The sequence below is a fragment of the Pelophylax lessonae genome (assembly GCF_965119305.1).
Source record: "Pelophylax lessonae genome assembly, chromosome: 4".
NCBI lineage: Eukaryota > Metazoa > Chordata > Amphibia > Anura > Ranidae > Pelophylax > Pelophylax lessonae.
The window spans coordinates 555,771,555-555,796,150 of record NC_138771.1 but is presented as its reverse complement, the minus strand read 5'-3'; the positions used below and the strand labels follow the sequence as shown (position 1 = coordinate 555,796,150).

General features: G+C 42.2%; 1 protein-coding gene across 1 annotated transcript; it reads left to right on the top strand.

Annotated features, from left to right (window-relative positions):
* Window positions 1-2,936: 2,936 nt before the first annotated feature.
* On the top strand, window positions 2,937-10,928 carry LOC309554824 (caspase-7-like; the record flags this gene model as incomplete). The annotated part of the gene is made up of 4 exons (XM_082256542.1): window positions 2,937-3,135; window positions 5,450-5,622; window positions 5,707-5,836; window positions 10,581-10,928. The coding sequence occupies 4 exons, from the start codon at window positions 2,937-2,939 to the stop codon at window positions 10,826-10,828; spliced, it is 750 nt and encodes a 249-aa protein (XP_082112668.1). The 3' UTR covers window positions 10,829-10,928.
* Window positions 10,929-24,596: the final 13,668 nt, after the last annotated feature.

The following is a 24,596-nucleotide window of genomic DNA, read 5'->3' as shown; positions in this document are numbered from 1 at the left end:
CTCTATAAACTGCAAAAAATTCTGCATCCAGCCACTAAATTATTAAATTTGATAGTTTGAAAAAGCAGTGGCGGGGGGGGGGGGGGGGGAACCACATGGGTTAAACCAATTATTTTTTTTTTTTTGCATTTCAGTTCTTTTTGTTCCATGTAACTGGTACATCACAGGAATGGGTCATTTGCCTACCTTTCATCAGCGCATCGTGGTATCACATCATTTTCCAATTTTTAAAAGCAACCAACATGTTCAAAGTGGCGCACAATTGTGCATTGGTAAAATGGTGCATCCAACCGGCTTTTTTTTTTTTTTTTTTTTTTTTTTTTTTTTTTTGTGCATTCGCAACAAATGTCATACATTTATCACATTATATGAAAATCATTTGTTTTTAAGTGCTAAAGTATAAACTGTGTCCCCAAAGTTTTTCTTCATTAGAGTGTCGGAAAAGAGTAGAACCCCTGTCTGATTGTTGTTGCTTTGTGTGTTCCTTCTAGGAAGTTGTAACTCTCTGTTTGTGACCACTGTCACCGAGACAGAAGGTGATGAGAGATCTAACGTGTTTTTTTTTTTTTTTTTTTTTTTGTAAGAGAATCTTCCAATAGGGACAACGGTCACAATGTAATAGTTTTTAAGCCCTGGTTGTGCAAGCACTCCTCCCATAGCAATTTGTGGAAAGTCCACTTCCATAATGAAGTAATGGCAGAGCTATTGTGTAGCTCCAGGCTGTGGAAGTATGACCCTTCCTTCATGAGAACACACAGTTGTGAAATGACCCGCAGATCTGGAAATTCCAGTAAAGGAATCCACTGACTTGATTGATGGATATACTGGCAAGTAAAGGCTTCTCTTTTTAAAAACTCCATTGAGCTGGGGGAAAATGCATAATTCTTGTGAAATATATTTCAGATACCGTCAGCCATGCATTTTATTTTTTTATTTTTTTTTATCTTTTAAGGCTCTGTTTACATCTTGGCATCCGGGATCATGGGCAGAATTGCTGCAATCCTGCCAGCCATCCCGGATCACGGCATATTGCGAGAACAATAATGGGGAATAGGAGCATTAAAGGCTTTCCTTTAGCTCTCCTCTTCTGGGGAGTTGCACCGTTGAGTTGAGACAGAAGGGACCCCAACAAAAGTCTTAGTCCGCTCCCATTCTATCCAAATTGTTAAAAATCATTTTTGTCTAAAGTTGATTATCAATTTAAAAGAAGTTCCCTAATTATTTTGGTTTCCTTCCAGGCAAAATACACAGGATATTGGTGCTTCTAGTTCAACAACGTTTTGTAAAGCTGGCTATACACTAGTAGATTTTTGTACATAGTATCATACAAACATTTGTACAAAAGTTCTTTGTCCATTCAATGGCTGGACGAACGTCATTTAAAAAGTGCTTTAAAATGCATTCAAATTTTGGAATAAATGTAATTTTCTGAAGGAAAAAAAACATTTACTGTTAGAAATTGGGTTTGTTAAAGAACATTTTCATCTTGCTTCATCAAATCTTTTTAAGTCATTGTGATCTATTATAAAATTGAACAAACAATCTTAAAATCAAAAATTTATGAACACAATTCTACTAGTGTACAACTAGTCTACAATTCTACTATTATTATTATACAGGATTTATATAGCGCCGACAGTTTGCGCAGCGCTTTACAATATATGAGGGAAAACAATACAGTTACAATTCAATCAGTGTTGGGGGTAACGAGTTACAAAGTAACTGATTACGGTAACTACATTACTTTACTTTTTTTTGGTAACTAAGTAATGTAACTAGTCACAATACTAATATTGGTAACTACACTACTTTACTAGGCTATAGGAGGTAACTACACTACTTTACTAGGCTATAGGAGGTAACTACACTACTTTACTAGGCTATAGGAACGCGCTTTCCTGCGTTACCCAAGCCGTGCGATACAATCGTTATTTTGAAGAATAGAGAGGGATGAATTTTATGACTTTTTGTTGCACTTTGTTTTTGTTCTGTTTTTTCTGGTTTTGTTCTCATGTTTCCCAAAGCCTGTGTTTATACAATAAACTCTATGCAGAAAGAGTGTCATGTATCTTCTTCTACACGGTCAATTAAGAAAGAGGAGAATAAAGTAATAAGTAGTGAAGTTATTTTTCAAATGCAGTAACTAGTAAAGTAATCTCATTACAATTTACAGAAGTAACTAGTTACATTTTTGAGTAACTACCCCAACACTGAATTCAATGCAGGAGGATTTAGAGGGCCCTGCTCGTTAGAGCTTACAATCTAGAAGTACTAGCAGTTTAACAGCCCAGGAAACTCCAGGACAGATATCTCATGCATTCAAATTTGCAAAGTAAAATCTATTTAAAGGAAAAATAAATGCTGTCCAATACACTGTACTGAAGACATCTGAGGTCTTTTATAGTAGTTGGGTGTCTCAGTAGGACTGTGCATAGTAGTTGGGTGTCTCAGTAGGACTGTGCATAGTAGTTGGGTGTCTCAGTAGGACTGTGCAATCTATTGAGCACCAGAAAAGATTCACTGCTCTCAGTAATTCAGACAGACCAGGTTGCATGCCCCTACCCCACTTCTCTGTAATACAAGTCTGTGTGGAGTCACTTTTGCTGAGGGGTGTGGCTGTCACTCAGCTCTGCCAGTGCAAAGCACTGCAGAGAAGAGCAGGAATCCACATATTTACACAGACAAAAAAGGACATTATAGGTAATTTCCAAGCAAAAATATCAGTCACAAATCAAAGAGGGATAGAAAAGTTTGATTCCTCTACCTAAACCATAGAATAAGCCATAAAAGTGTAATAACCTCGGCCTCAGTAGTATTAAGTATTGAAGAATTACGTAGTATATTTGAACCATTTAGGCGATGTTGCTTTGCCAGTTCTATGCTAACATTCTAATTTGCATATATATATATATATTTCCTTTCTCCAGTTACCCATCATGATGAAACCACGTGCTCTGATCATCTCCATGACTGAGTTTCACAGTCGGACAGGTGGAAATGGTATGAAGTTGGATCCCCGTAAAGGTGCAAAGCGCGACACAAAACGTCTCTTCCGTATTCTATCCAGTCTGGGTTTTGCGGTTACTTTGCATACTGATATTAGTGCCAGAGAGATTAGAGAGATCTATCGAAAAGGTAATTGCACTTTATAGTGTGATCATTTTGGTATTTTTATAAACTTTTTTTTTTTTTTTTATTATTTTACATTATTATAGGTCTAATGATACAAATCCTAAATTTAAGCACATATGTGTACGGGCCAGTCATATTTGCTAACTGCATAAATGGGCTCTGTTCCTGTTCTGCATTGCATACATATTATTTCTGCTTTATGGTTCCTTCTAACAATGCGAATCTGTGGGTCAGCTGACATTTAAAACAATGCCCTCCCCCCTGTGGTAGATGTTTTATATCAGCAGCTGTTTACCAAGAAGGCAGAGTGACCCAAATACACCTCCAAGATGACCACTGCCTTGCTAAAGAAGCTGAGGGTAAAAGGTGATGGCCTGGCCAAGCATGTCTCCAGACCTAAACCCTATTGACATCTGTGGGGTCTCCTCAAATGGAAGGTGGAGGAGCGCAAGGTCTCTAACATCCACCAGCTTTGTGATGTCATCATGGAGGAGTGGAAGAGGACTCCAGTGGCAACCTGTGAAGCTCCATGCCCAAGAGGGTTAAGGCAGTGCTGGAAAATAATGGTGGCCACACAAAATATTGACACTTTGGGCCCAGTTTGGACATTGTCACTTAGGAGTGTACTCACTTTTGTTGCCAGTGGTTTAGACATGAATGGCTGTGTGTTGAGTTATTTTGAGGGGACAGAAAATTGACACTGTTATACAAGCTGTACACTCACTATACATTGTAGCAAAGTGTAATTTCTTCAGTGTTGTCACATGAAAAGATATAATAAAAATATTTCCTAAAATGTGAGGGGTGTACTCACTCTTTTGTGAGATACTGTGTGTGTGTGTATGTATGTATGTGTGTGTGTGTATATGTATATATATATATATATATATATATATATATGTATATATATATATATATATATATATGTATATATATATATATATATATATATATATATAATATAAATTTTGCATAGTAGTTTAGAAAACTTTTGCCCAGCACAGGAAATCGCCTAACAGCAACTTTTGTCATTGCGTCATAAACCTCGAAAATTACAAAGAAAAAGTATCCGTGCTTCTCCCCCTTTCCCTGAATGCAGAACAAAAAAAACTGTGTGCTATTAAGTGACATTAAATGAAAAGCCAACATTTCACATGTATAATATGGTAATATAGTTGCATATAAGCAACAGTATTATACATCCTGGCCGATTTATCCATTTTTCTTTTTTCCCACTTGCTCTGCACCACAGTAGGTTGGCGGAACAAGCAGGAAACTTCTGAGGGATCCTGCAGGTGTCACTGTAGAAGGTTTTCTTTCCAGTGGCTGCCTAGAGTGAAATGGCTCGATTGTGGTCACCAGATGTCAATCACAAAGCTGGAGTCGCCCACAAGCTGATGCAAAAAGTCACGTGGTGCACCTCGAATAGGAAAAAGGACAAAATTTCTAGTTCTACTACAGGGAAATGGCAGAGCATGCGCAGTGCGAGTGGCAACACCGCAGCCAGAGAACTGGCTGCTATTACGTTGCCGCTACCTACAGGGAGGTCCATGGAAATGGCAGATTCAACCAGATATTTACCAAAATATGAAATAATAATGGATTGAAAAGGCCATAGGTAGAGGTGATAACTGTAAATTGGCACACAGAAAATGTCTGCATGTGATGGCACTTTCAAGTAAATTTTTAATTATCTTTTTGCAGGATGGTTAAAGTTTAAGTTAAGCCAATATGTTATAATTTAAAGGAGTAAGTCTTATACCATTTAAAAAATATATGATCCAAATCTTTTCTTTAGGTTTAAGACAACATACCAGAATGTTTATAGAGCAGATGCAATGTACAAAATAAATTTCTCATAGGACTTTGAGGGCCATAATGTAAACAAAAATATGGATCTAGAAGTACAACAATATTTACAATGTTTGTTAAAAGACATAAAATTGACATAGCAGCTGATATACTGAACAATACAATGTCATAAAATCCCCCCAAAAGTTCCTTAATTCGGGGATAGTTATAGTATTGCCATAGTCCAGTCTCAAAGTCCCATGGGAAATTCATGCTGTACTTTGTATTTGAGTAGGGATGGTGGCCATTATTATCAAGCTACAAATATGCTACATTAGAGAGCAGAGCAGAAAGCAATGTTTTATGTCAATGTGAGACCACAGAAATTCAGATAGGAGATCCAAGTTTTGGAGCTCTAAAGCCATACCTGCCCATTGTGACTTAATAATAGATTATCTGATCAGTTTGTGGATTATGGATATTTTATCTGGGGCCTGTCGGTAAATGACCACTCTGTATCTTTCAGAGAGAAAAATGCCTCAAGGGGACTGTTTCATCAGCGTCTTTTCCAGCCATGGTGAGGAGGGGGTCATTTATGATTTCCACGGTGAACAGGTGTACCTTAGAGACCTGTATGACTTGCTGTCTCCAGAGAACTGTCCAGCACTGGCTGGGGTACCCAAACTCTTCTTTATACAGGTGACTATGTACAAACAATGGTGGGACAGGTGGTGCAGAGATCTATGACAGGGCTGTGGAATTCATATCTGCTTTGTGTTCTAGGCATGCAGAGGAAACGGGTTGGATGAAGGTGCCATCCTAGAGACTGATGGCGCTCCACAACAAATAAGTGCATTCTCTCATATAGATTTCCTCCCGAGGGACACTGTGGTTGTATTTGCTAGCAGTGAAGGTAGGTGAATCATATTGTGTAACGTTTTCCATACCTTAACAGTGAAATCATGCATAGCCTAAAATAACCACCTCCCAGTTTTCTGGCACTTTTTGCTCACATGTAACAATCTGTATCTTTTTCTAGAAAATTACTTGGAACCACCAAAGATAATAAATAAATTAAAAAAAATAATAATATATATCTTCTCACACAAAAGTGAGTACACCCCTAACATTTTTGAAAATATTTTATTATACCTTTTCATGAGATGACACTTTGCTACAATGTAAAGTATGGGGTGTACAGCTTGTATAACAGTGTATATTTGCTGTCCCCTCAAAATAACTCAACACACAGCCATTATTGTCTAAACCGCTGGCAACAAAAGTGAAGACACCCCTAAGTGAAAATGTCCAAGTTGGGCCCAATTGGCCATTTTCCCTCCCCGGTGTCATGTGACTCGTTAGTGTTACAAGGTCTCAGGTGTGTTAAATTTGGTGCTCTCACTCTCTCTCATACCGGTCACTGGAAGTTCAACATGGCACCTCATGGCAAAGAACTCTCTGAGGATCTGAAAAAAAGTTGTTGCTCTACATAAAGATGGTCTAGGCTAGAAAAAGTTTGCAAGACCCTGAAACTGAGCTGCAGCACGGTGGCCAAGACCATACAGCAGTTTAACAGGACCGGTTCCACTCAGAATAGGTCTAACCATGGTCGACCAAAGAAGATGAGTGCACATGCTCAGCGTCCTTTACAGAGGTTGTCTTTGGTAAATGGACGTATGAGTGCTGCCAGCATTGCTGCAGGGATTGAAGGGGTGGGGGGTCAGCCTGTCAGTGCTCAGCTCATATGTCGCACACTGCATCAAATTGGTCTGCATGGCTGTCGTTCCAGAAGGAAGCCTCTTCTAAAGATGGACAAGGGAGCCCGCAAACAGTTTGCTGAAGACAAGCAGACTAAAGCCCCATACACACACGCAGATCGTCGTCATACAAACGTCGGCGGACGAAAGATCTGCCGATTGTATGGTGCCTCCGACAGCTGTCTGCACACAATCCGCGGACAAGAGTCTTTCTTTCAAACATGAAAATTTTTGTCTGCGGACACCAGAACGGACAATTGTTCGCCTGTCAGTACAGAAATCAGCCGACAGACCGCAGATTTGCAAGACTGGGCATGCTAAGAAAATAAAAAACACAGGGAAAGTTAACCATTACATGACATCACTTCTGCAGTCAGCTGAAGTCTGCGGACAAAATTCTTGTGCTGTCCTTGTGCTGTCTTTGCACTTTTCAACAGACACCGACATCCCGGGGAGAAAAGACGAACATTTGTATGACGACGATCTGCGTGTGTGTATGGGGCTTTAGGACATGGATTGCTGGAACCATGTCCTGTGGTCGGAGACCAAGATAAACTAAAGCCCCGTACACACGTACCGATCGTCATACAAACGTTCGTCTTTTCTCCCCGGGATGTCGATGTCTGTTGAAAAGTGCAAAGACAGCACAAGAATTTTGTCCGCCGACTTCAGCTGACTGCAGAAGTGATGTCATGTAATGGTTAACTTTCCCTGTGTTTTTTCTTTTCTGAGCATGCCCAGTCTTGCAAATCTGCGGTCTGTCGGCTGATTTCTGTACTGACTGGCGAACAATCGTCCGTTCTGGTGTCGGCATACAAAAATTTTTATGTTTGCAAGAAAGACTCTTGTCCGCAGAATGTGCGCAGACAGCTGTCGGAGGCACCATACTAACAAGCGTACAATCGGCAAATCTTTCGTCCGCCGACGTTTGTATGACGACGATCGGTACGTGTGTACGGGCCTTAATTTGGTTCAGATGGTGGCAAGTGTGTGTGGTGGCTACCAGGTGAGGAGTAGGACAAGTGTGTCTAGCCTACAGTGTCATGGTCTGGGACTGCATGAGTGCTACCGGCACTGGGGAGCTACTGTTCATTGAGGGAACCATTCATGCCAACATGTACTTTGACATTATGAAGCAGACTATGATCCCCCTCCCTTCGGAGACTGGGCCGCAAGCCAGTATTCCAACATAACGACCCCAGAAAACTCCTCCAAGAGGACCACTGCCTTGCTAATGAAGCTGGGAGGAAAGGTGATGGACTGGCCAAGCATGTCTCCAGACCTAAACCCTATTGAGCATCTGTGGAGCATCCTCAAACAGAAGGTGGAAAAATGCAAGGTCTCTAACATCCACCAGATCCATGATGTTTTCATGGAGGAGTTGAAGAGGGAGTCCAGTGGCAACCTGTGAAGCTCTGGTGAACTCCATGTTAAGGCAGTGCTGGAAAATGATGGTGGCCACACAACATATTGACACTTTGGTCCCAATTAGAAAGAGGTGTACTCCCTTTTGTTTCCAGTGGTTTAGACTTTAATGGCTGTGTGTTGAGTGAGTTTGAGGGGACAGCAAATTTACACTGTTATACAAGCTGTACACTAACTACTTTACATTGTAGCAAAGTGTAATTTCTTCAGTGTTGTCACATAAAGAATATACAGTATAATAAAATATTTACAAAAATGTGAGGGGTGTAGTCACTTTTTGTGAGATACTGTGTATATATAGCAGAGGCCCTAGTGAATAAATTGGTGGGTTTTGAAATTTTTTTTTTTTTTTTTTTGTATGTCACGTGCTATTTGCACAGCGTTTTTTTTTTTTTAAAACCCAATCTTTTTGCAAAAGATACTAGTCTAATAAGTAATCGGATATCAAACCTATCAGTCTTGAAATTGCACTCACCCGTGCAACGGCAACAAGTGACTTAAATTTTACTATCCATAGGCAATGCTTTAAAAGTCTTTACAGTTTACCTTACCACTTTAAAACAGGGGATGTCTGGTGCTAGAAGTACTGCCCATGATCTGACATTTGCAGAGATACCTCACATGTGTGGGGCAGCCCCTGTTTGTGTGCCTGCGGGACCAACGCACGCGTTCACCTTTGCGCGAGGACGGGGACACTTTTTTTTTTTTTTTTTTTTTTTACTTTTATTGCTGTCACAAGGAATGTAAACATCCTTTTGACAGTTACTCCTGTATGGAGAGATCTGGGTTCTTATGACCCTAAATTTCTTCTCTGCACTTAAAATCATTAAATACACCAAGATCTGTGTTTGCGAATGCTATCGGATGTCGCCTATTTTTTCTGAGTAAACCGGATGTGATGTCATGCCATTGCTTCCGGGACACTATAATGAGGAGCCAATTTCAGGTATGCTTGGCTGTCCAGCTGGTCACTTGGGTCTGTTGGTTGAAGGGAGGGGGACGTCTCCTCCTGCTGCATGTAATGGCAATCACAGCCGCTTTGATTGTTCTTACAAGAGAGTCGACCGTCAGATCTAAAAAAAATGATACCGGGGGTGATGCCCATCTCATAATACCACCAAAAATCCAGTGACGGGGCATTGGTGAAAGCAGAATTCAAGACCCTAGAATAAAGCTTTAGTTCAGTAGATAAAATCCTGGTATAGGTTTAAAAAAAATTAAATCACAACTTCTGAAAGGACCAAACATTTTCTTCTATGATCTCTTTACAATGGTCCAGTATTTACCGACCCCCCCCCCCCCCCATTCTCTAGCCTGAAACATTCCCCTGTGTGCATGCCCGCAGCAGCCACCGGCAGGAGAGGAGGGAAGCTGGAAGCCCTGCGGGAGAGAAAGGGGGCCCGGACAGCCGATGGAAGGGGCACATGTGCTAGGACCAACCCGCCCCCCCCCCTCCTCCTTCAGTGTAGCAGAGGGAGAAAGGGGAGGACAAACTGAGGGGGGGGGCAAAAGAGGATCGGTGTCTGCAATAAGACAGTGCAGCCGGCTCTCTTGCTCAGCAGGTGCCTGGGCCCCGTTTTGAACTGATGTTGTCTGGGCCCAGTACATGAGGGCTGGTTGTACTGCCTTATCAGCGGCACTTAGGTTGGTAACCAAATCTAGTCAAATGACTAGCTGTCTTGTATGCTTCCATGTAGACAAAGTTGGCAGCCAGATGAGGATGAATAAAATGTTCTCTTTTTGTCGGGAGTACACATGTTCCAAACAGATCCAACACTGTGTTTCAGCTTATCCAGGCCTTACTCATAGTTTGTGTAATCCTTGGATGAAATAAAAGTGAAAAATGTGTTCATCCTCACCTGGTTGCCAACTTTATGTAGATGGAAGAACTCTTGTGATGCGCGGTGGAGACCGTAAGTAAGGCACAGTGGGTGGAAACAGCTTTTGCTAGCCCCTGATTGAATGACTGGGTTGCAGTGCCATTATCTTGCATGGGTGTTTTTAGCTGTCTTGTGATGCCATCTCCCCCCACCCTCTACTAAGTGTTAGTATCATACAAATCTCAGATAAGACATCAAAACAAGACCGAACATTCTGACACAAAGTGGAGATGCAAAAAGAGACAATCTGGCCTTTTGCAAACAGATGTTTATTCGCTCCTGTACAGTTTGGCATTACTCGTGCCACATACAGCTGGGACTACAAGTGAGCTGCACTTGTGTAATTTGCTTCTGCATTGGTGTTGAGTTGACCCACGCATGCATGCATGTACTGTGTATTTTTGGGGTGGGGAGTATAGACTTAAGAGCATTGTTCTTGTGATGAAAATGTAAAGTCCTATATTAAATAGTAAAGTAGTAAGGGGTCCGTAATGGCAACAAACAGGGCAGAGGTGTACAGCTTACAACTATACTAGTGCTGAAAAAATGTGGGATTGCATACGACTTGCTGCTGAATCCATGTTGCTCTCTTCAGGTTATGCTGCATTTAACAATCCCCTGGGCTCCGTTTTCCTGCAGACGCTTTGTGACATGCTTGATGGAAATGAGAAGGACCTTGAAATCACTCAGCTTCTTACTCGTCTTAATCATCTGGTGGCCTACAATTTTGAAAGCAAAGGAAGCTATGAAGGCTACAAAGAGATGCCATGCTACATCACCAACCTCACCAGGGACCTGTACCCATTCAGGAGGAGGGACAAACCCACCCGTTTTGTACAATAATTCTACACTGCCATTTCTCAACTGAAGAGTTTACTTTCTCATTTGTATTATAGCCCAGTTGTAGCAAAAGGCGCCAGACCTTACCAAATATCTGGAGAAAATGCACAAGAAGTTAAAGTAAAACTAAAGGTAAAACATTTTTTTTTTTAGTTTTGGATAGAGTGGAGAGGGATTTGAACACTTGTCAGTTTGTATTGCTGCATGTGTCCTCCTTAGGGAGATTAACCCTCTCTAATTGTCCTGTTTACCATCATTGAATCTAAAATAAAATCCCAAATTTTAAGACCATAATAAAGGGGAAATTTTCCAACGAGAACACTAGTTTTGGTGACCTGAGAGTCGCCAAGGAATTCCCTTAACTTGGAGGGATTTCCTCTCACTTCCTGTTTGGCTATGGGACAGAAAGTGAGAGGAAATCTCTGCAATGGGACACAGGTGGCAAAAAATTTGTGCCCTTGTAATGGATATATATAATTTTATTTTATAAAAATTTTTTTTTTTTTTTTTTTTTATATGCCCATGGTGGCAAAGTACATCCAGCACTTGCAAGCCACGATTCCGCAAATGCTGAGAAGGTGCGCCGAAAAAGAACCATGCATTGCTTGGCCAATTGGCTATTTCACGCATTTCACACTTTGTAGCCTGGTTCAGTGGTGGGCAATACATCATAGTTGCTAATCGAAATGCAGAAGCAGAATAACTAACAAAGGCTTTTTTCAAATGATCGCTGTGAGTTATTGCACATCATTGTATACACAATGTTATTAGATAAGCTGTGTATTGCATTTAAAATATGGTTAAATCATTTCATGTATCATCTGACTGAACAATTTGACAATGGCTTGACAAGACCTCAATGTATATCAAAAGATCTATTCTATTCCATTAATTTGTGCTTAATATTGTAAACTGAACTTATGTCTAGTGGGTATGACTTCCTATTTAGAAGTTAAAAACAGTACAAGTTGCCCATTACCTGTATAAGCAAGAAAAACCTTAACCTCCCTTTTGATTATGTTGTTGGGGACTGACTGTGTGGCTAAGCAACTTGACATTCCACTGTCCAATGGGAGAGCATTGAGGGCTCTCTTCATTGGACAGTGGCATGACAGTTGGCAAATTTATAGCCATAAATTCAGGTTAGGCCCAAGTAACAAAGGGAAACTTAAGGCCCGTACACACGTAGCGATTGTCGGCTTGTTAGTATGATGCTTCCGACAACCGACTGCGACATTTCGGCCGAACAGAATCTGGTGTGCAGGCATTAAAATTTTTGTTGGCCAACACCAGAACGGCCGATTGTTCGCCAGTCAGTACAGAATTCGGCCGACAAACAGCAGATGAGCAAGACTGGGCATGCTCAGAGAAGAAAAAACACATGGAAAGTTAACCATCACATGACATCACTTCTGCAGTCGGCTGTTGTTGGCCGACAAAATTCATGTGCAGTCTTTAGCACTTTTCAACCGACAGGACAGCACCGGACAAAAGACGGCCAATATTCGGTACGTGTGTACGGGGCTTTAAAGGGGGGCCGGAGGCTTTTCTGTTTACTGAAGGAAATGGCAGACATCCCATGGTGTGTGTGCTCTTGAGCGTGGCTTCTCTTTTACAGCTTTAAAACAAAGCAGAGTTTCACTGGATATAATAGGACTACATAGATTAGTCCACAAAGTATTATGCTTTTCACATGTTGAGATAATTAAAGTGAAAATTCACACAATTAAGTCAAAATTCTCAATTCCTTTAGTATCAGCGGGATTTGAGTTTGTGATCCAAAACCATTCTATAGATGAGTTTACTTTCCTGGTCTTTTTATTTGTTCAAGTCCATTACTCAAAAACACTGAAGGCCTTGGGTTAGCAAGATGGCCAGGCAACTTGAATTTCCAGAAGAAGGTCAGCTGTAGCAGACTCCACAGGTTTTCTTTTATTTTAAGATGTTTGACAGCATGCAGCTCTACATGCTAAACTAAAAAAAAACCTCTTCAAATCTGTTAACTTAAAGATTTTGTTACTTGACAGTTGCTTTTGTTACTTGACAGTTGCTTTATGAAGAGGTGGGAAAGGCCCACTCTAAGGCCACCAAATAAATTGTATGTGTAAAATGGGTATGTTACTTGAATAATGCTCTAAGAAATGTTATTTTGTATTTAAGAAAAAGTTGAATATTGTAAAACTTATGAGCCTTTTACTATTTATTTTTATTTATTTGTAAAACCTCTTATATATTTGAAGTAAAGTTTTTAGTTTGTAAAAATGTGTCTACATTGTTTTTGTTTTAGTACAAGGGCACTGTCTCTTCTTCTTTCTTCTTTCTTCTTTCTTCTTCTTTCCTTTTTAAGGAAATATACATACTTGGTGTAGAATTAAGCTGGCTATAGATGGTTTGAAACTCGGCCAGTCCAGCAAGTATGTCGCACAGTCAAGATTCACACAGTCTATGGGCAGGCTGAGTGTATCCAAGGCTATCCATCCAGCAGTTGGATTTTTGCATGAGATTATTGCCAGCAGCTATAGCCACTATCAGTAATTCATGTGCTCTCTAGGCAGGAGAACAGAATAGCTCTGCAGGAGGGATTTCCTTACCAACATGGACTGTGTTCATAGGGTGAAATCAAGTGATTTTTATTTTTTCTGCAAAAGAAAATTGCACCATCTGCCTTACAGAGACAAGCCTACTTCATAAACCCCGGCCTTCAGCCATGAGCATGTTTCAAATGGCATCCAATTAGATTTCAGTTTCTAAGGTCATGTTGGTAAGATTTGCCATAGCAATTTGTACACTGTTTTTGACTTGTTGAATAGACGGGAAAATGTCAGTCTAAAAGGGGAAATTTTTATTTATTAAAAGGATCTGACCTGCTTTATTCTAAATTTGCTAAAAAAAAAAAAATATAACATTTGCGGTCAGTGTCTACAACCTTTACAAGATCACATTAAAAGTATATTTGCAGACACCTAGATTTTCAAATTGTTAATGGAAAATGCTGCTGAATGTAACATCCACTGAAGTGTAAACTGTTATAAGGCTAAAATTCACTCTCTTTTTTACAAATTTGCAGCTGCATTAACTTAACTCACAAACCTGTTCTTCCAGTATTATTATTTGATGGACCCAAGCTCTTACCAACTACCTGGCTCTTAGCATATAACCCCCAATTTGCAATAAAAGCAAAAGTTGTCCTATTGTCTGTCTATGTTATCTATTGTCTGTCTATGTTATCTATATCCAAAGTTGGTTCTCACATGCAATAGGTCCTAGTCAATGAAAAACTTATGATTAAATTACAAGGGACCATAGCAAAATTCCATAGAGTTTGGGACCCCTGGGTCTCCCATTTTCTTCCATGGGACTTTGACCGATGCCTCCTTGAACTCTAACTTTTACGAGCAGCCTTGGCCAGGGTCTCTAAACTAGACGGGGGTCCCTCCCCGAGTGACTCCTCCTTCTGCTCCTTCCTTTCCCCTCTCTAGTTCCAAAATGCACAGTGCTTACTCTTACTGGGACCAGATCCCAACTCAGGATCTTTGTGATTGCACTACTTACATGGTTTGTTACACTTTTTTTTTTTTTTTTTTTTTTTTTTTTACGATTTTGCTATTTGGTTACAAGGCTGACGAGCTGCCTTGACTGCTGAGAAGCATTGGCTGAGTTATGAGCAACTAATAAACCAATACCTTGCCCCTCAAAAAGATACGGAAGCTGATTAAGTTGGAAATGGGGCAAGGCCACCGCTTTATTGTACTTTGCAAAACTAACAACTTTCCAAATATAAACAACAAAAAAAGGGTTTTGGGACTTTATATGAGGCATCGCCTAACTAAGGCTGTGTGCCTCACTGCCTCCATCCCTATTCATGAAGAAAGATTGGGGGAGGGAGTATGAATTAAAAGGTACATAGGGCAATCGGCATAGTTTGTAACATATAGTAAAGCACATACAAATCCACAACATGGTGATATAGTACAAGGGGCCGATGGCCAAGCATCCCTAAGACTAGGGGAAAAGAGGGGGGACAAGTGGGACTTTATATGAAGTGCATACAAACGGTTGGGGTGTGTAACATGACTATATTAAATATATAAGTGGGTTCACAACCTAACAAGGAAAAGCAATTTAATGATAATGTCATCAACCATACAAATATCCACATTGGGCATAGGTACATACATATGGTGATGGGTACAATAATACAGTAAAAACAGCATAATTGTAAGATCGTAAGGAGCTGACAAAGCCTGAACAGGTGAGACACTGGCTAAAATGGGCATATACAAAACCCTGGGGTAAGTATGTAGAAATTGTAAAAGGATTGCATCATGGCAACCTGTATGCGTTTCGTGGAGTAGGTTCCACTTCTTCTGGAGTGGATGCATCCTATGTTACTGCAAAGAAAATAAAGGATTCCCCTTATAGACAACAATGCAATAAACAAGGTAAAAAAATGAAGACAAGAGTAATGCCCCATACACACGTGCAGAATATCTGCAGACTTACCTTTTCTATGTAGTGCAAGGGCCTACCGGATTGCATACAAATTGAAAGTGTTTAGGTTTGACCTCATATTATATGGTTTTGGTAAGTCTGCAGACAAAAGTCTGCAGATAATCTGCACGTGTGTATGGGGCATAACACTACACTAGTACCTGGTTCTTGGCTATATCCCTCCTTGGCTACCCTTGTTCACATTTTTTTACCTTCATTATACTTTTTACTTTTAGTTTAAAATTTCTGCATATTTCCTTTTTCTATCACTATGACTTATCCACATTCCTTGCAATGGAGTCTTCTTTCTTGGTATGTGGGTTTCTCATACTAGCATCAGACACTTACTTATATTATTTTTACATACATTATTTGCATACAGTATCCGTTGGAGATCGCTATCGTTGCACGCCACTTGTCACTCACTATACTGGGATACATTTGCTTCCTCTTGGATGCCCTCTCATCGTTCCCTACTGGCTGCAGGCTTCCACAGCTCCCGGTTAGACGTTATTCCCATTTGGACTGCCCATAACATCCTATACTTACTCCATCGTCAAACTGGAAGTATATTGGGTGGAGCTGGCTCAGACTGGGACGATACATTCTTCCTTTACTCTTGTCTTTATTTTTTACCTTGTTTATTGCATTGTTGTCTATAAGGGGAATCCTTTATTTTCTTTACAGTTAAATGGAATGCATCTGCTCCTGAAACAGCTACACTTGACTTACCCCAAACCACCCCACAATCCTACGTACCCAGCAGAGTTTGAGTAGGACAATTGATAATTGCCTTCAGAAAAATCTGGAGGGAGAGTCTGGAGTCCAGGAGTTGACCCTATGTATCAGAGGTTGCGCTGGGACATGCAGGGTTAATAGGAAGGAGCCTCCTGCCTCAAGTGACACAGAAGCCCTGTCAGAGAATCTGAGGTGTGTCACTTGGGGAGGCTTTAACACTGAAATCACCTGTTGCTGAAGTAGAGAAGAGCTGGCTGGCATGCAGGCTGAGGCAGGGATGCAAAGAGTTAATGATCAGTGCCTCCTGCTGTGTGGAAACCTGATCCCTCACACAGGCAGTGAGAGGATAGGAGTTATATGCTGGAGGGGATGAGAGATGAGTGTTAATCAGTTCCTGCCCTGCAGGGCACAGGGAGCTGAGTCACTGACAGAATCCAGGGAAGGAGATGCTGCAGGCATCCGAGATCCATTCACATGTGATGGTGGTGCTCTGGGAACCCTAGAATGGGGCAGGCGGTGTCCATTAATGGTTGCAGATGTTGTATTGAAGGCATGGCTGTGGTGGGAAGAGCTCAGGGGAATGAAGGAAGAGTGAGGGGCTAGCAAAGAAGGAATGGAGCTAGCGCCAGTAGCTCCAGAGGGGGTCCTGTGTCTGGCTGTATTAGTAGTGAACCTGGAGGAGCTGAGGCTCAGTCTGGATGGATGGAAATTGCTTTGAATGACCCTGGAAGAAAGTGGCCTGGCAGCAGGGGATGGTCAGCAGGTGTAGGAGCTGGGGGGACAATCTCACAATAAGAAGAGGAAGCAGCCAGTCAGCCTGACCCCCCGGAATAAAAGTTTTTTGTCCATGATGGTACAGGAACGCTGGGCTACAGATAAGGCACCATGTGAATTTTATTATCACCTTAACCGCTTGCCAACTGCCCGCCGCAGATGTACTGAGGCAGGCAGCCGCTCCCAGGCTAATTGCCGTACACGTCAGCAGAGAAGCCAGTGTGTGTGTCAGGCGGCTCCGATTGCCGCCTGACACCCCCAATCTCTCCCAGCTGAGAGAGGACAGCCGGCTGTTGTAAACACAGCTGACCATTCTTCTCCCTGGGATGATCACAGAGACCATTTGATCCTGCTATATAGGATCGCATGCCTCTATGGTCATCTCACAAGCCAAGCCCCCCCCCCACCCACAGTTAGAATCACTCCCCTAGGCTTACATTTAACCCCTTGATCACCAACATTATTAACCCCTTCCCTGCCAATGGCATTATTACAGTAACCGTGCATATTTTTAGCACTGATTACTGTAGTAATGTCACTGGTACCCCCAAAAGTGTCAAAAATGTCAGTTAGGGGTCCAATCTGTCCTCCGCAATGTCGCAGTCCCGCAAAAAATCGCAGATCGCCGCCATTACTAGTAAAAAAAAAAAACAATAAAAATGACAAATCTTTCCCGTAGTTAGTAGACGCAATAACTTTTGCGCAAACCAATCAAAATACGCTTATTGAGATTTTTTACCAAAAATATGTAGCAGAAAACAAATTGGCCTACAATGTTAAATTTTAATTTTTTTTTTTTTTTTTTTTTTTGAGAGTGTCATATAAAAGAATGTGAAAAACATTGTTTTTTTTTTTTTTTTTTTCAAAATTGTTGCTATTTTTTTGTTTATAGTGCAAAAAATAAAAATTGCACAGGTGATCAAATACCACCAAAAGAAAGCTCTATTTGTGGGAAAAAAAGGACGTCAATTTAGTTTGGGTACAATGTCACATGACCGCGCAATTGTCCATTAAAAATATGCCAAATCGCAAAATAGGGCCTGGTCAGGAAAGGAGTAAAATCTTCCGAGGCTGAAGTGGTTAATCAGCCTCAGAACCTGTGTAATTATTATGTGTTCGTTTTAAAGGAATGAGGTGGCAACCCTAATAACAGCATATGGTCAGATAATTACTATTTCAATAATTGCATAAATCTTATTTTTTCAGGCACAGTATAACCCTTGCACCCTGTATCCAGATATCAAAAATAACATGGACTTAGGATGCTGGTTGGAACAAGCATGCATGATCTGAATGCCAAACGATTGTTTTTCAGACAGAGATATAAATATGCTCACTGATTTTGTCTATGTGAGCATTTATGCAGACTGAGCAGACAAGTCCGATTAAAGTGGAACTTCCATCTCTGGCTTTTACCGGTAGCACCCTCCTAGGTAGGTGCTAGAGAGAGAGTATAGTTTTTGGCTCTGTCTGCCTATCAGAGGAACAGCAGGCAAATTCTATATTGCTTTCTTCTTAACAGAGAGCAGGATCTGTGAGTTAGGTCTGCTCATAGTGCTCAGTGTGTGTATCATCTGGTCTAGGGGAGTGTCTCACACTGGTCCAATAGGGAGTCATATTGGACAGTGGAGGAAACTGGACCAATGGGTACACAGGCTTTGATACAGCCCCGGTGATTGGCACAAACTGCTGTCTCATTGTTGGGTGTGGTATAAAAGCCAGGAGCACATGTGCTCGGGGTCTTTGGCTGGTGAGCAGAGTCCCAGAGGGAGGGTGACGGCTGTCTCCTCCTCTACAGTGGAGGCATGTGGTAACAGGCAGTCAGCCTGGCGAACCAGAGGTCCAGGAGAGCTGACTAGAGGGGTAGAGACACTGGAGAACCTGGAACAACAGTATCGTGAGTACAGGGGATCTGTCTGAGGGCCTTACCTGTGAGGGGGCCACCCCGGAGTAGAGTAGGCAGAGGACGGGTGTCAGCTGGTGGAATGAAATGGGGTGCTAGGCAAGTACCCTGAAGATAGTTGCTCAATCAAGTTTCATGACAGAGACTTTACCATAAATTCATCTAGTGGCAAGGTGAATCTGCAGCTTTGCTTCATCTTCAGATAGGAGTCCTCATCAACTGTGAATAGTTCAATTCTGGAGTATCCCACTCTATCCCTTTTCCTATCCCTATTTAAAATAAAACAACAAAAACAACCACAACCCCTAGACTGATCATTGACTGAGACAGAAAGTAAAGTGTTACGTTTGTGCATGCAGTTGCGAACGGTAACCCAGAGGGACCCAAAAAAGGTGAAGAATTCAGCAGCCCTCAAGGGGGGAAATGCCACATACCTATAGGTAAGCCGTAAACGGTGGCTCCTGCACGCATGCACAGGAGTGACGTCAGTTACAGAGCCGGAGTTTGTGAACCCGGAAGCAAGACGAGTGAAGAAGGGAGCTCCTGCAGCTCTGACATCTGGAATGCTTTGTTTTAAGGTAAGTTTAACTGCTTGCCAACTGCCCCACGTATGTGTACCTCCTACAGGCGAAATCACATACCTGTACGTCTTCAGCACTTCTGGGTTTGCAGCACGCACACAGCCAGCGACCAGCTCCCACTGTGGTTAAATTCAGTGGGAGCCAATCAGCGGGTCTGGCGGACCTAAGTTCCACCGGGACCCACCAATCGTTCCCAACAGAGGCAGAACGGCAGTCTGCCTATGTAAACAAGGCAGATCGCTGTTCTGTGACAAGGGAAGACGAAGATCCTGTGTTTCCTGCTGTGTCTCCTGTGTTCTCTGTCTTCCCACAGTACAAGCAACCCCACCCAAACAGTTAGAAGGCACTTCCTAGGGACACATTTAACCCTTTGATTGCCCCCGATGTTAACCCCTTCCCTGCCAGTGTCATTAGTACAGTGACCGTGCATATTTTTTAGAACTGATCACTGTATTGGTGTCACTGGTCCCCAAAAAGTGTCAGTGTCTGATTTGTCCGCTGCAATGTCGCAGTCCAGATGAAAAGTAGACAACTTGATTTCTTGACTTAGATGGAATCTTGAGGCTACTTTTGGAATAGAATCCAGTATCAGGAGCAGAATAACTCTGTCCACCAGGAAGGACATATAGGGTTCTTTATATCCTAGAGATGCCAACTCAGAAGCCCTCCTAGCTGAGGCTACTGCCACCGGGAAAGCTGGTAATTCCCATAGCGACAACTCCATCTTTGGAGCAGACAGGTAGTTGAGTACTTTTGTGAGGTCCCATGTAGAAACATGGGGGCCCTGGGAGGCCTTAGTTTTACTACGGCCTTAAGAATTGAAGAATCAAATGTCCACTGAGTCCCTCTAAGGGCCGACGTGGAAGAGGGGTGTCTTTTGAGTGTGCTTGCCCTCAGGCCCATGTCGAGACCTCTGTAAAGAAAACCGAGGACATGAGAAACTCTTGCTTCCCTGAAGAAACTTCTGGCATAGCAAATCTTTAAATTTTCCCAGACTTTGTTCATACTGTTCTTATATGCGCTCATGAGGACTTCTACCATTCTCAAAGAGAGATCTAAATCTACTAACCTTCGCCTCTCAAAATCGAAACTGCTAACTTGAGCTTCCCCGAAGCTGGATGGAGAAATTGACCTTGTGCCACTGTCTGGCAACTAAGAAGATTTGTACTAGGTTTCTGTGAGATATAAATAGTTTGGTGCATATCCACTGTTGAAGAGAAACCCCGGAAAGGGTATCTTCTCCACTGAGCCACTATACAAAGGACAGGAGAAACCATGGTCCCGATAGTCGCCAGGCATGTAGACGCTGACAGGTAAAGGGAGGAACACCAGGACAATTCAGTACCTTACCACTGGTATATTCTCAGCAGCAGGAAAAAAGCATACTTTGAACCATGATTAGTTGGTCTTCTCTTTACAGAAAGACTGTGTAGGGGTCATATGACCCTGTTCGTTATTTGCCAACTGTTAACTGAGACATTTATCTTGAGGCAGGAAGCCAGACTGTCCACAATCACAGAACCTTGCTGTAAATTTAGGTTTCATCTTCTATGAACAAATGCAGTGAATGAGTACTTGCTTGAAGGCCACATCATCTTCTAATGGTAAAGTAATGTATCTGGCCAATCCCATAAAGGACACACCGACTAAAAGGGATGGCTCCAAACGCTGGACACCTTCCTCTTCACAATGGCATACCTTTGACACCAGCTGGGAAAACATGCTTTTGCTCCATTCTTCTAGCATGAGCCGTAATTCAGTCACCATAAGGAAATTTCAAAGAGGTCTTCGGAGGCACTTGAAAAATACTTCCACTGCTTTCCTTCTATATTAAAGCATCTCACCAGCCTTACAAAGAAGGGCTCAAAAACTGAAAAAGGTCATCCTCATCTGCATCTTATTCTTTTGAAGAGTCTGAAGAAGGTTGGTTGGCCTAAGAAAGCTCTTGAGACCACTTACTGGTTTTGGAAGGAAAACTAGACCTTGCCAGAACAGATGACTCTTGCACAAAGGGAATTTGGACAACTCATTTAGAGTGTTTTGACAACATGTTTATGAATTGTGACAACCTTTTGGTCCTCGTCATCTTCATCATTGACTGCTTGAACAAAGCAGGATTCATTTAGTCATGTTTATCCACATCTCTCTCTCTGGAAGAGTCTAAAGAGGGCTGTTTGCCTAGGAAGCAGATGGACACTGTGACCGGACCGTCCCACACTCCGCTTGAGTGCTTTCGTCAGTATACCACTTCCTCCAGTCTGAACCCAGATATCAGATATTATAGCTGCATAACATACAAGACTAGCCGACAATAGCTTGTATGAGATCTGGAGCTCTTTATTGAACAAACTCTGACAAAATATATGTCACACGGGAGGACAGTCCCCTCCTGATCATTTTACCCTAACAATACAAACTGCACACATGAATATAATTACCATAGCTAAACATTAAGTTAATTAAACTGACCACCTGGACAATCAGGGATCTCATTCCAGATCAGACTTGCAGGCATCAAGCTCATAACATACAGTACAATACACATTATTACAAGTGTAAACACATCAATTAGCACAATTAACAATACAAACAGTGATCTCAGCAACTACTAGCTGACAATGATATAATTAATATGCTAATTAACTCAGCACTTATAACTAGCCTGGGTTACTAGACTGCGGGTAACAATGCTAAAATAAAGTACATTACAGTTTATCCTGCGTGTAAACACAGAACACCCTATTAAACAGACAAAAGCAGGAGACCCCCAGTAGCAGACTGTCCAGCTCCTACATTGGAGTACATGGAACAGAGATCAATGTGACCAGCTCTTTCAATGAACATGTATAGTTCAGAATCAAACAAACCAGGAATAGCCTTGATATAATTCTTAAGAGATATTGTTGATAAATATTACTGTCCCATTTGAAGTGATCCAAACCACATTCTCAGTGTCCATTAACCACTTGCCGACCGCCGCACGACTATCTACGTCGGCGGTCAGCCCCTCACAGGCAAACTGACGTAGGTCTACGTCGCTTGCTTGTGAGGGTCTAGGGAGCGAGCGAGCGCGCACCCCCGGAGGCGCGCTCCCGCGTGGTCACGGACCCACCCGCGCGTGTGACCAGCGGACCCGATGTCTGCCGGTCACTCTGCGATCGGCGGGGGAGAGGGAGAAAGTCAGACGGCTTGTGTAAACAAGCTGCCTGTCATTCTCCCCTGTGTATGAGAGATGATCATACGGTTCTACATAGTAGAACCGTTGATCACTCTGCATACAGCTGAAGCCACAGCCAATCACAGTAGAAAGCACGCCCCTAGGGACACACACAGCCCCTCCCTCTCAAATAAAGTTAACCCCTTCACTACCAGTGTATTTTTACAGTAACAGTGCATATGTATAGCACTAATTATTGTAGTAATGTCACTGGTAACCCCAAAAGTGTCAAAAATGTCAGTCAAGGGTCCGATCTGTCCGCCCCAATGTCGCAGTACTGCAAAAGAAAAAATCGCAGATCGCCGCCATTACTCATTAAAAAAAAAAAACAACAAAAATGACAAAAATCTTTCCCTTTGTTAGTAACGCGATAACTTTTGCGCAAACCAATCAAAATACGCTTATTGTGATTTTTTTTACCAAACATAGGTAGCATAAAACAAATTGGCCGAAATTGTTAAAAAATATTGATTTTTACATTTTTTTGGGGGGGAATTTCATATAAAAAAATTTGAAAAATATTACTATTTTTGCAAAATTTACGCTCTTTTTTTGTTTATAGCGCATGATCAAAAAATCGCACAGGTGATCAAATACCACCAAAAGAAAGCTCTGTTTGTTGGAAAAAAAGGACGCCAAATTCGTTTAGGTACAGTGTCGCACGACCGCTCAATTGTCCGTTAAAGTCACGCAGTGCCGAATCGCAAAATACCCCCTGGACGTTTAGCAGCCAAATCCTCCGGGGCTTAAGTGGTTAAGTAGTGCAGTAGTGCATTAAGAAGTCCATCATTTTCTCGGTCACCCTGTGCCTCTAATAGACACATGGTGACTTAAGCCTCGTACACACGTACTGATCGTCGGCCGATCGATCGTCCGTCAAATGTCCACGGCTGTCGTGTTTGTTGTTTGTCTGTTGAAAAGTGCTCAAAACTTGCCCAGGACTTTTGTCTGCCGACAGAAAATGACGTCAGAACGTTCGACGCACGTCCGCCGCTACAAAAGAGGAAGTGAGTGTTTGGCCGTGACCCTTCTGGGCATCTCGCGCTGATTTCGGTAGCATTTGTTTGGTTGACGACATTTCGCTATTTTCCGAGACATCGTTCGAGAATTCATTATGGCGACCGTGAATTCGACCGTTGCTGTCGTTATAGTTGGAGTTTTGGCTCTGAGACGACGTACGAGCAATAGGAAGAAGAAGCGGACCTCCTGGACGAAAAATTGGTTGCTTAACCATGATCAATTTTCTCATATGTCCTTGCTGAGGGAGCTCCAGGAAAATAATCCTGATGACTTCAGGAATTATTTGAGGATGACGGATCCCATCTTTTACCGTCTTCTTGCCCTGGTGTCCCCCTATATTCTGAAGCAGGATACTTGTATGCGGGTTGCAATTACTCCTGAGTAGGGTTGAGCGGACACCTAGATGTCCGTGTTCGACGGGTTCGGCCGAACTTTAAAAAAAAGTCCGGGTCCCGGACTTTTACCGAACTTTTCCCGGACACCGAACCCCATTGAAGTCAATGGGGACCCGAACTTTAAGGCACTAAAATGGCTCTAAAACACCAAAGGAAAGGGCTAGAGTGCTGCAAATGGCAGCAAAACGTAATTAAGAGCATGGCAAGTGCTCTGCAAACAAATGTGGATAGGGAAATAACTTAAAACAACAAAAAAAAACAGAAAAATAAAACAATGTTCTTCTTCATCTCTGAAGGACGAGGCCCATATGGAGTAGGAGGGAGGTTGAGGTGGTGGTGGATGTGGCGGTGACATAGGCGTGCGCACAGGGTGTGCTGGGTGTGCCTGGGCACACCCTAATCACCTAGGGCACATAGCATTGCCAGTGAGGAGATGGGAAAGATCTCCCTGGGACCTGCTCTGCTCTATTTCTCCTTGCCTACAGGTACATGGCCCCGATACATTACTCTCCCTGCTGGCAAACACATGCATGTGTATTTCAACTTTGGGGTGCACACCTTAATGCAATAGGCTGCGCACACCTATGGGCGGTGTAGGTGGAAGCGGCGGTGGAGGAGGACCAGGGCCGGATTAACAGCATCATGGGCTTGG